The sequence below is a fragment of the Carex rostrata genome, chromosome 9, assembly GCF_964058835.1.
Source record: "Carex rostrata chromosome 9, lpCarRost1.2, whole genome shotgun sequence".
Classification (NCBI taxonomy): domain Eukaryota; kingdom Viridiplantae; phylum Streptophyta; class Magnoliopsida; order Poales; family Cyperaceae; genus Carex; species Carex rostrata.
In genome coordinates, this window is record NC_135926.1 from 3,764,742 (window position 1) to 3,777,289 (window position 12,548).

A 12,548-nucleotide genomic window follows, 5' to 3' on the forward strand; every position below is an offset into this window, starting at 1 on the left:
GTCGTAATTTCATCTCTCATAGAAATATAGAATAATATAATGGAATGAAAAGAACCTATAATGTACTACTAAAAAACGGCTGCATATTTCTATATATTTCGTTTCACTTGTCACTTTTTATAAGATTTAATTTTATTTTATTTCCATTTAACTGTTATTCCATCACAATTTCATACAGTTTTATTATTTTAGTCTCGTCGAACAACAACTAGAATTAAAATACAGCGCGTGAGATGTTCCAAGATGAAACTTTGGAGATAGTTATGAAGCTCACTTAGTTTAAAGAAATTAAGAAACCGCAAACCTCGTGCGATATGTGCTTTGACAAATCTTAATTATATTAAAAGACCACAAACCCGATTTTTGTACTTGGAAAAGTAGAGTCACTACTGGGGGAGTTCGTATCCTCTGCATTAACTCAAAAAGGAATCTTTTGAGTTAATTCATCTGGACCGTCCGATCAGCTTTACAATTCGTGCGAATTAAATCCGCACTAATATTGAAGGCCCTCTATGTTTTAGACCGGGACCGGATGAGCTCCGTTTACAATCGGACAGTCCATATGCATTAACTCAAAAGATGCGCTCTTTTGAGTTAATGCAGACGATGCGGACTCCTACTGGGGGGACCAATTCTCCCATGAATTCGTATCCTCTGGGATATCTCAAACTTTTCGTGACTTTATGGAAAATCCCAACCGTTTAAATATGTTATGCACGAATCTCAAAGCACACATAATACTGACCCCTACATCACCCCCGAATAGTCACCGGACACGTCGGTCACGCAAAAGTTAAGATATCTCAGAAGATACGCACTCTTCTCCCATGGACTGATGGACCACAACTCAGCTAGGTTGCTAGGTTGTCTGCAACTTCAAATCAGAACTGTTTCTTTTAGCTCTTTAAATAGACCGAGTTCAGGAAAATTATATGTTCCTATAGCTAGAAAATCCTCATAAATAATATAATAATACGATACGATTCTTGAATTCGGAACACCACAGGTACCTGACTCATCCAAATTAAAAAAGGACGTCCTAGATTAGTTCTTTTAATTTGGCACGAATCTCAAAATATACCCTATAGTTTCTAACTTTCTATAGGCACCGGATAACTTTCGGCCCGGTTGGATTAATCTGGACCGTACGATCGTAATATGCTCGAGTCTGGTACCTGGGAGGATACGGATTCACGATTCTTTACATTCATTCTCCCCTTTAAATAGAAAAAACCTTCCCCGTTATTCTCTTTTTGTCTTCTTCCCTGCTCGTCTGCTCCCTTTCTCCATTCCAAAACAAAAGCCCAAAATCTAAACAAAACAACTAAATAAAGCATCTCTCTCTATCCCTCTCCCTCTCCCTCTCCGATGGCGCTAAGCTCGACCCTGTAATGGCGTTGTTACTGGGGCAAATGCCACGAGGAAGGATGAGGGTTTGCTTCCTAGCGGGTTGCTGTGGCGTGCTCTTGTGGGCGTGCGTGTTGCAGCTTCTTTCACTGGGGAGACTCTGGTGCTGCTCTTGGACCCCCACAGGCAATAGCCCGGCTGCCACATTGGATCCGATGAGTCTTTTCTCCGGATTTGGGGGAAGTAGTAGCCGATTGAGTGATAAGGAAAATTCTGATAGTTGGGGGCATACTTCTTTACCTCCTCCAAGTATGTTATTGGGAGTAAAGCTATTTTATAATTACTCGTGTCATTAAACACTATCATGTATAATTAGTCACATGGGTGATTATGGATTATAGTTTGGTGGCTTTGAGATTTTGCTTGGTTGGATTAAGAAATTTTCATACATATGTTTTCCTTTTGTCATTCTAAAACCTGTGAAGAAATGAGATTCAACTTATTTTCAATGAAAAAGCTTCTATTATCATAATAACATTATTTAGTACACAATTGATGATATTGCAGGAATGTATAAGAGTAATGGTTATCTCAGAGTATCTTGCAATGGTGGATTGAACCAGATGCGCTCTGAGGTCAGTCAGTTTCCTCCTATTTTATTTATACCTTCATTATTTCAAAACTTCCAATTTTTTCATGTTAATTGTTTTGCTGAGTATAAATTTTAATTCCAGATATGTGACATGGTGGCAATAGCTCGTTTGCTGAACCTCACACTGGTTGTTCCAGAGCTTGATAAAATATCATTTTGGGCTGATCAAAGGTTCTGTTGACACAATATTTGTTAACTATCTTTATGTTTTATTAACCGAAAGCTATTAACAAAGGCAATGCATCTTGCAGCAATTTTGATGATATATTTGATGTGAGATATTTTATTGATTCATTACGGGATGAGGTGCGCATAATTAAAAGACTGCCCAAGAGATTTAATAAGTTAGATTCAACTACAAGTTCAAATTCAACATCATTTAACGTACTGACAATGGCCCCAGTTAGTTGGTCAGATGAGAAATATTACCTGCAACAAGTAAGAACATCCTCCCCCCCCCCCCCCCCCCCCCCTCCTCTTTTATTTTGGAAAAACAACGACAAATCCTTATCCCTTCTTTTAAACCTATTATAAACTTTCTGCAGATTTTACCACTATTCAAGAAATTCAAGGTGATACACTTCAACAAAACTGATGCGCGGTTGGCCAACAATGGAATCAACATATCTCTCCAGAAACTAAGATGCCGTGTAAACTTTTACGCCTTGAAATTCACCCCTGCAATCAAGGAATTAGGGGACAAGTTGGTGCAGGCTATTAGAAAAAGTGGAAGTTATGTTGCATTGCATTTGAGATATGAAATGGATATGCTAGCCTTCTCGGGTTGCAACCATGGTTGTTCTCCAAAAGAAGCTGAGGAATTGAAAAGGATGAGGTATAGTTTTTCTTTTTGTTATGGTACTTGCTAGAATATTTTGAGTAATCAAGGGGTAATGTTGTAAATTACCTTCTTTTCTTGGAACATGTTGTTCAAGATTCAAGTTGACAATATTCATTTTGAAATTGTTGATTTGAGGAGCCTTTTTGGCATTGTTACAGCGAAGGGAAAAATGCAAAATTGCCATTTACAACTTGGTCGATTATATTCTATAGTGATCAGGGGTGGATCTAGCATACTGCAACTGCCCTACTCTGGATTTTCAAAATTAGTTTTGAAGTGTTGAGTTTTGGGCTCTTGACTTACCCTGTTGAGTTTATGTTTCTCATTCTCCATGTACAAAGAATTAGGTTTTGGCAATCAATTTCATCTCTCCTCTTTGTCCTCTGTGATTTTTCTTTAATCTCAATTTTATGTTGATTTCCGAATGATTTTTGGAGAAGAAGAGATCCTTCATCTGCATGGGCGTGGTGCACATGAGCCAAGATATTGAGACTGCTTGGTTTTCATAAACCACACATAGCCCGGAATATAATGAAATAAATGGTAAATGGAAGGGGTGCGCTGTGTGCAACAGCTGTGAATATGTGATCCGCCTCCTTTTTTTTATTTTTTCTTTTGCTATTTCTTCTTCACCAGTTCTAAACATGATGTCTCCATTTCATTTCATCTACTAACTTTGCTAGTTGTTTTACATTTTTTTTCTTTCTTTTTTCCATTTTATTTATTTATTATTTATTATATATATATAAACACCAAATTAATATATATAAATATTTATATTTTATATTTAGAGGTTAAGATGGTTACACAGATGCTATTACCGAACTTCTTATTTATGTCATGCTTAGATTCGAAAAAAAAAATTATTGTGTTGATTATTTTTATTTAGTACCCGATTAGCTACCAAGATCCTCATAGTTATTTTCTTGCCCTACTCTGACGGAAATTCTGGATCTGTCCCTGACCCACTAAAAATGGTATGCGAACTAGGTATGCATATCCATGGTGGAGAGAGAAAGAGATAGACTCAAAAGCAAAGAGGTTGCAAGGCTTGTGCCCCCTTACACCGGAGGAGACTTCTATAATTCTGAAGGCATTTGGCTTTGACAACAGCACACAAATTTACATTGCGGCAGGAGAAACTTATGGTGGTCACGAAAGAATTAAAGTCTTAGAAGAAGCATTTCCTTACCTGGTGAGAGACACTCGCCAGTGTTATTTATTTTTTTGTGATAATTTCAACTGGGCTCCTATAAATCTTAAAAATAACCTTCCCCTGAATTATGATAAATACCAGTACCCCATTCAATATATCTTGATAGCATAAGCTGAGGTCCTTGAATTTTTATACCCCTTTTTGTATTAATGAACATTTGGAAATCTTGGTGGTGAGCAGTTTGGACAATTTTCATAAATTGGGGTGAAAAGATAGTTCATGTTTTTGGTGTTGTGCATGATTTTTACATTGTGCTAAAGCCTTAGTAGGGTATTTATCACATAGCCAAGTTGCATGGTTTTGCAATGATAATTTTATATTTCAGTTGAGGAAGGAGATGCTGGTTGACAAGGAATTGTTTAGCAAGTTTCAAAATCATTCTTCCCAAATGGCAGCGATTGATTTCATGGTCTCAGTTGCGAGTGATGTGTTTATTCCCACCTATGATGGCAACATGGCAAAAGTTGTTGAAGGCTACCGAAGGTTTGTAAAATAAATCTTTTGACTATAATTAATGAAAATAACTGTGTAATGTCTTCTATCTTGTATGATGCGCATTCCAAGGTCTATAGCAGTCATCTTACCTTTTTTTTTTTTATCAAGTCTATCTTGAAAATCCTGCTGTTTGTAACATTGTACACTATCCTTGTGCCATTTTACCCAAAACTAAAAGGACAATTATGCAATATGAGTTGTCTTAGGGGAAAATTGGGTAGAAGGAAGTTGATTTCACTCATAAATGTTTTTCAGAAAATTCACATTTGTTCAATTTCATGCATTGTTGTTTTTGGTCACAACTACATCAGCTAAATATTTTGAAAATTTTCAAGGCATCAAGGCTATCAGAAAAGTATCTTGCTGGACAGGAGAAAATTGGTAGAGCTCGTGGACTTGTATGAAAATAAAACACTTTCTTGGGATGAGTTTGCAAAAGCTGTGCAACAAGCTCACCAGAGAAGTTTAGGGCAACCAGCATGTAGACGGATGGTACCGAATAAGCCAAAAGAGGAGGATTATTTCTATGCTAATCCTTTTGAATGCCTAAGCAATGTTACTGGATGTGGGATCAGCAGTTAATTGATTCAGTAATGAATTAGTCTCAACAAGTAAATTTAGAATATGGAAGATTTTTAACAGTGTTAAAATTAGTGAAGATGAGAAAGATGTGTTGTGTTATTCCTTTTTAGCGTTCTAGCAAAATGCTGTATAGTGAAAAAAAAAAAAACATGATTCTTTTTATAGGTTGAATTTTGTTTAGTAGGGCATTCTTTTTGCTAACTGGTTCTTGTATTCTTTAGTTATACATATGCATAGTCTTAGTAATGAGTTGCAATTATGTGGGACCGGCATTTCTTTATGTCTGTTTGAATCTTGTTGTTATTGCGAAGCAATTTGAGCTAAAACAAATAACCAACTGATATGTTTTAATTTAAAAACATAGTTGATCTGCTTCAACATAAAGTTAGTCCAATCCATGATTATAACAAACTGAAGAGATGAACTTAAGCCTAGATATTTGAACTTGATTCACCCATTATCATAAGTAAATTACCAGTACAATAAATTTTTGAACTAAACTTGCATTACTTAAATGTGCTCTTAATATAGACAATATTAAATGTCAGCTAAGAGCTAACAATATTAAATTAACAGCTAACGTTTATTTAAAGAAGACAGCTAACGAATTTCAATTTATCAAAAGAAGGCCTTTTTAACAAATGATTGACAATCAAAAGGCTACAATTGGAAACCAAACTTGATATCCAATTTGTTCTCAATCTGATACAAATCAATATTTAGATGTGCCAATCACCAGGGATGGAAATAGAAATTCAAGATATGAGGTGCTAAAATTAAAATGAACAATATGTTGTTGGTGAAAATTAAAATCAAGATCCCCACAACTACAAAATAAGTTCTAACTACTAGACTACAAGTGAACATGTAATATTTTATAAGAGAGCTAGATTATATAAAGAATTAAAAAAAAAAAATTCAATTAAATTAAATTTCAATATATAACTTAAATTTTAAAATCATAGGTGGCTTAACACCCGTACAGGTAAATGTAGATCCGCCCCTGCCAATCACTTCATACAAATTAAATAATAAACAATTTTTGTAGTTTAATCCTGTCTTTCAATAAGAACTGCATAAATAATTCATATACACTGCCAATATAAAAGTCTATCCAGCCAACTAATCAGATCGAGGCCAGAGAGGATCCTCCAAACCATCAGCCATGGACCTATCAACTGTTCTTTTCCCTCGAGAAAGAGCCAGATATATAACGCCAGCCACGAAAAACCCAAAGAAATACGCATTACCATAAATCACCACAAATACTTCTCCAACTTCTTGAACCACTCCAAGTTGTCCGAGAAAGCCTGGTACCAATGGTGCAATGCTTAAACCCAATGTTACAAATGCCCGTACATTGAACCCTTTATTATAGTAATAAGGGCCCGAAGGATCTGTACTATACAATCCATTTACATCTAAAATGGTTCTTCGCAAAATATAATAGTCGACTAATATTATACTGGCAATTGGACCAACAATTGCTGAATAACCAACTAGCCATGTGTACAAAAAACTCTGGCTTGAACTGAGAAGTCGCCATGGCTGGAAAAATATACTGATAATTGCTGTGGCAACAGCTCCTCTAGAAAAATCAAACTTAGATGGGCTAAGGCTAACAATAGTGTTAGCTGATGCAACATAGTTAGCAGGGATATTTGTTGTGAGTACTGCAAGAATAATGCCAAGAAATCCTATAATTTTAATAATTATTGGAGGATCCATCTCTGACAGGAGCTCAATCGGGTTGGAAATTACCCGGCCATAAATTACCTCTGTGGAAGAAGTAATTGCTAAACTAAGAAAGGACCACACCCCAATAAAAACTGGTAACCCTACTTGGCCCAGAATCTGATCCTTTTGGCTTTGAACAAATCAGGTAAAATCACAGATGTTTAAAGCAACAGTTGACCACACCCCAATATTAGCAGTTAATGAGGGGAAAAATACAGGCCAGAATTGGGTCCAGTCGAGCCGGGACGGAGTCGATAGCATGGACCCGAATCCACCGGCTTTTCTGTAAGCCCAGATAAATAACCACCCGGTGAGACCAAGCAATACCGGTGCAGCAAATTTACTAAGAAACCTGATTGGAGTCATCCCCCTAAAGAGAATAACCAACTGTACAACCAAAAACAAGAGAAAGGCTAGAAATTCTAACAATGAAGTACCAAGATAAGGTATAGGATGGAAAGAAGACTTGAAGGAGGATGGTAAAAGTAGAAGCAATGCTTGTGCACCGAACCATGACTCAATAGACGACCAACCACATGCCACAAGCGCACGCAAAAGGGACGGTACAGAGGCTCCGGAAATGCCGAAGGAGGGGCGAAGAAGGAGCGGGAAGGAGATGCCGTAAAGTGGGCCCGGATGGGAGGTGAGAAGGAGAGGAAAGAGGAGTATGGTGTTGGCAGAGATGATGGTGAGAAGAGCTTGGTACCATGACATACCGAGGGCGACGAGACCGGCAGCGGTGTAGTAGGAGGGAAGGTTGAGTATCATGGAGAACCAGAGACTGGACATGTCCAGCCATGTGTAGGACTGGAGGGATCGAGGAATTGGGTTTAAATCCGGGAGGATCGGTTTGGGATAGTCGTCTCCGGCCATTGAGACTGGATGTCTTTGTTTGCTTCTGATGGACACACACACACACACACACACACACACAAATATATATATATATATAATCTGCAAGGCTTACACTGGTCGAGAGACTGTTTCTCTCGAATGGTATTGGTACCCATTTATTTGGAGGATCTAAACATTATCTTGACCATCATTAACATCAGACGGTTTATGTATCTGATTTCGGTGCTGGTTTGAATTGGGTAGAAATGGGAGTCGTGCGGCCTAATAATTTAACAACGTAGCACTAGCTCCGCAAAGAAATTTCAACTTATTTTTTTATTGGAAGAATGTAACGTGCTTGTATAAACTTTTAAAATAAGTAATATTTTCATAAAAACACTGTAATATCTAATAATTTCATAAAAACATTTTTTTTAGATAAAAGACTTAATCTTTCCGTTTCATGTATTGAAACTGATTATTTACATACTAATATGAAAAGGTAAAACATCAATCTGTATCTACTTACTTTTCTATACTCTTTCATTTAATTATTTTTAAAATAATTTGACAAATATATCTCTTTCACTACTTGTTTGAAATTAAAGAGAACCCTACCATAAGACCTAAGGCTTCTGAGGTCCCGTGATTTATTCATTTGACCGTAGGCTAGAGGCAAAATTTGAAATTTTGCCTATTGTTGCATTCGAACACTGATCAAAATTAGAAGGGTCAATTTGAACTTAGTTTTTGTTATAGTTTCGTTTTCAAAAAATTCTTAATAATATGATTATCATCTTTTAAGGCAAATATAATAAAATTGCAAATAGATGGTGGCAGTGAAAATCCATGTCATGAAAAATGCAGGATACGACAAGATCGGATGCAGATATTTTTATATTCGTTTAATATTTATTTTATTTTCATTTATTTTTACACGTTGAATAATAATTTAATATTATTTTCATTTATTTTAATTTATTATTTTTTTTTGAGAGAAAAATTGGGAGTCAAGCTCCCAAGTTTCATTAACGGTACACCAGAGGTGTCCGGTTTTTGCATGAAAATGCATACATGAAAGTTCCTATTGTCACTGTCTTATAGTGACAGTATGGACATAGGTGAAAAGTAAATTTATTACATATTAAAATTGGAAAAACAAAACAGATATCAACAATTGATGTATATTTATTTGGCGACAGGTGCAGTCTTCCCTTCCTTCTTTCTTTGTGCTTGCTCTCTTTCTTCTAAGTGTACCAGGAATTATATTCCGCTATGACCTCCTGTACTAGTAGGTTGACAGATTTGTCCTCATCTCTAAAAATTCGTCTACACCTCTCTCTCCAAAGGACAAAACATGTTGTAATTGTACCTTTTTGACCTTAGCATACTGTGAAGATAGCATAGCTTCCTTGTAATTGCCTGTTCTAAATTTCTGACAGCTTGGCAGGCGCATCTGTCCGTCGACTTTGTACCTGAGTTCTGCCATATACGAGCACTGTCCGAATAGGTGTTTGACTGTTTCTTCATTTCTTTTGCACATGCTACATCTGTTGGCCATGTTCCATCCCCTTCTGACAAGGTTGTCCACCGTGAGTATTCTATTTCTTAACATCAGCCATGTGAAGATCAAGACTCTAAGCGGCGCTCTGAGACTCCATATGTGTGCTCTTTCATCTTGTATGGCCGGGTGTTGTGTCATTATTCTGTAGAAGCTGTTGACTGTGTAGATTTTTGATGCTACCCATTTCCAACATAAGGTGTCACTCTGACTGCCATCCAAAGTGATCAGCTGCAGCTGCTGCATGAGGTCATCCCTTTCCTCCTGTGACTGAGGTGTGAGATGCTCTTCAAGGGTTAGATTCCAGGTGCCATAATTGTTCATTTGTGCTACGGTTGCTTTTTGATTTGTTGCTTGCTGGTATAGCTCTGGAAATTTGCTGCTCAGGGTCTGGTCTAGCCATTTATCCTGCCAGAATCTTATGTTCTCTCCATTCCCTAGGACAAAGGATATGGAGACCTGCAGGAAGTCTCTTATTGACGTAATGGCTTTCCAGATTGCAGTTGGCATGTGTATTTCCCATGGTCTATAATGTCTTGGAAGAATGTGCATCCACCATGGCCTTTGAGGTTGCATCCATTGCCACATGATCTTGGCAATCAATGCCATGTTCATTATTGTGAGATCCTTTATTCCCAGTCCTCCCTGCTGCTTTGGCATTAACACTACCTCCCAAGAGACTAGGCTCATGTGTCTTGCTTGTGGTGACTGTCCTTTATGGCCATGCCATAAGAATGCTCTTCTGATTCTGTCAATTTTCTTGATTACCCATTTAGGTAACATGAATGATGACATCATGTATATCGGCATGGTAGAGAGAGTTGAGTTGATTAATGTCACTCTTCCTCCGATTGAGAGTGTATTGGCCTTCCATGTTGTCAATTTGCTCTGTATTCTATCAATTAATGGCTGGTAGTGTGCCCTGTTGAGTTTCTTGTTTGACAGTGGTAACCCTAGGTATTTGAATGGAAATTGAGAAGCTGAGCATCCTATAGCCATTGATCTGAATTGAGTTTCTTGTAGAGATGCAGAAGTCATGAGGAATTCAGACTTTTGCATATTTATTTTGAGTCCCGACAGTTCTCCAAAGATGTTGAGGACCACTTTGAGGAATTTCAGTTGTTGTGTTTGAGGCTGTATGAAGAACAAGGTATCATCTGCATACAAGAGGCACTGTTTGCACTGTGAGAAAGGGGGGTGAAATAGGCCTCTTTGAACTAGCTGTTGGAACCATGTTGTCAAGAAATCCATTGCTAAAATGAACAGGAATGGTGCCATTGGATCTCCCTGTCTGACGCCTCTTTTTAATTGTATGTTATTTCCTGCCACTGCATTCAACAACACCTTTGTTGTTCCTTCCAGTGTTGCCCTTCTTATGAGTGATATCCATTGTTGTGTGAACCCCTTTGCTATTTATTTATTTTTATTATTTTGTAAATTAAGTTGTAGGCAACGTTTATCTATTATCTCACTTAGGATTGCTTATAAGTCTTTCTGTGGTGATTTTGAGTCTACTGACCATCTATTTGTGCAGTGCCCATTTATCCGACAAATATGGATTTGGATAGCCACTCATAATAACTTTATTTTTTAGAGCCTTACAATGAATGATATTTGGATTATAAATGCAGCCATCCCTCTTAAAGATAAGCCTCTAGTTGAACTTGTACGAGGGGCAATTTTGTGATGTATTTGGCTCAAAAGGAATAAAATTTGCTTTCAAAATACTACTGTTCCTACATTGCAGGCTTTGGGCTCTAGGATCATTGCGTTAGCAACCTTCTGGTGTAAAACTTTACATTCTGGCTCTCTACTTAATTTGTCTTTAATTATGCCTATGGACACTAATGATATGCCTTGTCAGGTAATTACTTTAATAGGTACCCCAATGAGTAGTCCCGCAATTGGTTTAGAGGAAGGGGAAGGGGAAATTCCAGTAATCCTGGATCAAGGAGGTTCAACCCTTACGCTTGGGTCAGAATCCCATGATACTGTCTCATTCTAGATCCTATTTTGTTTCTAGGTGTTTTTTATGCCTTCTGTTGGTTTGCTTTTATATTAGTTATGTGTGCCATGTGTAGTAGGAACCTTGTGGTTTTTGTTTTGTCATACTGGTATTGTCCAGTTTTTTCTGGTTTCTACAAATCCAAAGTATGTAATTGCTTTTTACTCCAGTCATTTGGAGTAAGTAGCTGACATTTTATGGTTTCTAATGAAATCGGTGGGTAACCACTTTTTCGAAAAAAAAAAAGGATTGCTTATAAGTCGAGTTGAGTCTGAGTTGAAGGCAACTTGAAATCTACTCGTGAACTTAGAAGCTGAATTGAGTACGAGTTGTTAATTCAATTTCGAGTTAGCTTGGATTCAACTTGCGAACAACTCGAGTCAACTCGAATCGACTCATGACTCATAGATAGTACATAGTTTATTAAAATAATACACAATTTACATAATAAAATAGTGGCAAATACATAATTAAATAGTACAAAGTTTATCAAATTATTAAATAGGACAATGAATCAACCGAGCTAGAGGTAACTTGGATTCAACGATAACCGAGTCAATAAACTCAAGTTGTTAGCAAATCCGAATTGATTTCAAACGAGTTATGAGTCCTGAATTTTTTTTTTTTTTTTTTTGCACCCCTAATCTCACTCGATAAATTAACGAAACTTTTATTTATATTTAATATAATATATTAATTTAATTAAAAAGTTCCTATGTATTCGCATTAAATAGATTAACTCAAAAGAAATATTAAAAATGCTCCTTAGTCAAAGGGACAGGGTTGGGCCCAGCTGCCCAGGGCCCATCTTATAGGAATCTGACTTTGAATGTGGCAGATTTGTCATTTGTGGGTGGTGTTTCCTGTAGTGAGTCAAAAAACGGGCTACAGAAGCGATCAAAGAGGTACATCAATACATGCCTCTCAAAAATGAAGAGACGTTCATACAAGGGCGGAATCAGAATTTGACTATAAGGACTAAATATCATATTAAGAAAATATTAATTAAAAAAAATTATATAACACAAGATAATGAATTTTTTCACTATTTGATTTCATAAATATATACAATAGAAATGTAAAGACAAAAAAATTTCCTTTCTTTAATTCAAAAGCAAAAATTTTGACATCTTTCACTATTTATTTTATGTTAATTTAACTCTTATTGTTTTCTGAAGATAGATTAATTTCTTGCTTTTGTTTGAATGAACCGGAGATGCGGAGATGTTGATAAATTTATGAAGTGATGTCGTAACTCTTTATAACTTTGATTTTATT

The 12,548-nt window shown here is 36.6% G+C and overlaps 1 protein-coding gene and 2 pseudogenes across 2 annotated transcripts; 1 reads left to right on the forward strand and 2 right to left on the reverse strand.

Moving 5' to 3' along the window:
- Positions 1-1,263: 1,263 nt before the first annotated feature.
- On the forward strand, positions 1,264-5,402 carry LOC144559366 (O-fucosyltransferase family protein). Of its 2 annotated transcripts, none has more exons than XM_078308383.1 (8): positions 1,264-1,656; positions 1,915-1,982; positions 2,082-2,170; positions 2,251-2,437; positions 2,545-2,834; positions 3,831-4,035; positions 4,382-4,539; positions 4,887-5,402. In XM_078308383.1, exons 1-8 carry the CDS (start codon positions 1,392-1,394, stop codon positions 5,131-5,133), a joined length of 1,509 nt encoding a protein of 502 aa, XP_078164509.1. In that variant the 5' UTR covers positions 1,264-1,391; the 3' UTR covers positions 5,134-5,402. The 2 variants fall into 2 exon arrangements, with proteins under 2 accessions (XP_078164509.1, XP_078164510.1); XM_078308384.1 differs by having other exon boundaries at positions 1,569-1,656; positions 1,893-1,982.
- An 853-nt stretch (positions 5,403-6,255) lies between these two features.
- Positions 6,256-6,861, reverse strand: LOC144559380 (purine-uracil permease NCS1 pseudogene; annotated as a pseudogene).
- A 150-nt stretch (positions 6,862-7,011) lies between these two features.
- Positions 7,012-7,743, reverse strand: LOC144559381 (purine-uracil permease NCS1 pseudogene; annotated as a pseudogene).
- Between the last annotated feature and the right edge of the window lie 4,805 nt (positions 7,744-12,548).

Excerpts from the sequence above, each read along its gene's own strand:
- LOC144559366 (XM_078308383.1), top strand. The coding sequence starts at position 1,392 with ATGGCGTTGTTACTGGGGCAAATGCCACGAGGAAGGATGAGGGTTTGC. Across the intron at positions 2,438-2,544 it reads AGAAATATTACCTGCAACAA|ATTTTACCACTATTCAAGAA; the intron begins GTAAGAACATCC and ends AACTTTCTGCAG. Across the intron at positions 4,540-4,886 it reads GTTGTTGAAGGCTACCGAAG|GCATCAAGGCTATCAGAAAA; the intron begins GTTTGTAAAATA and ends AAAATTTTCAAG.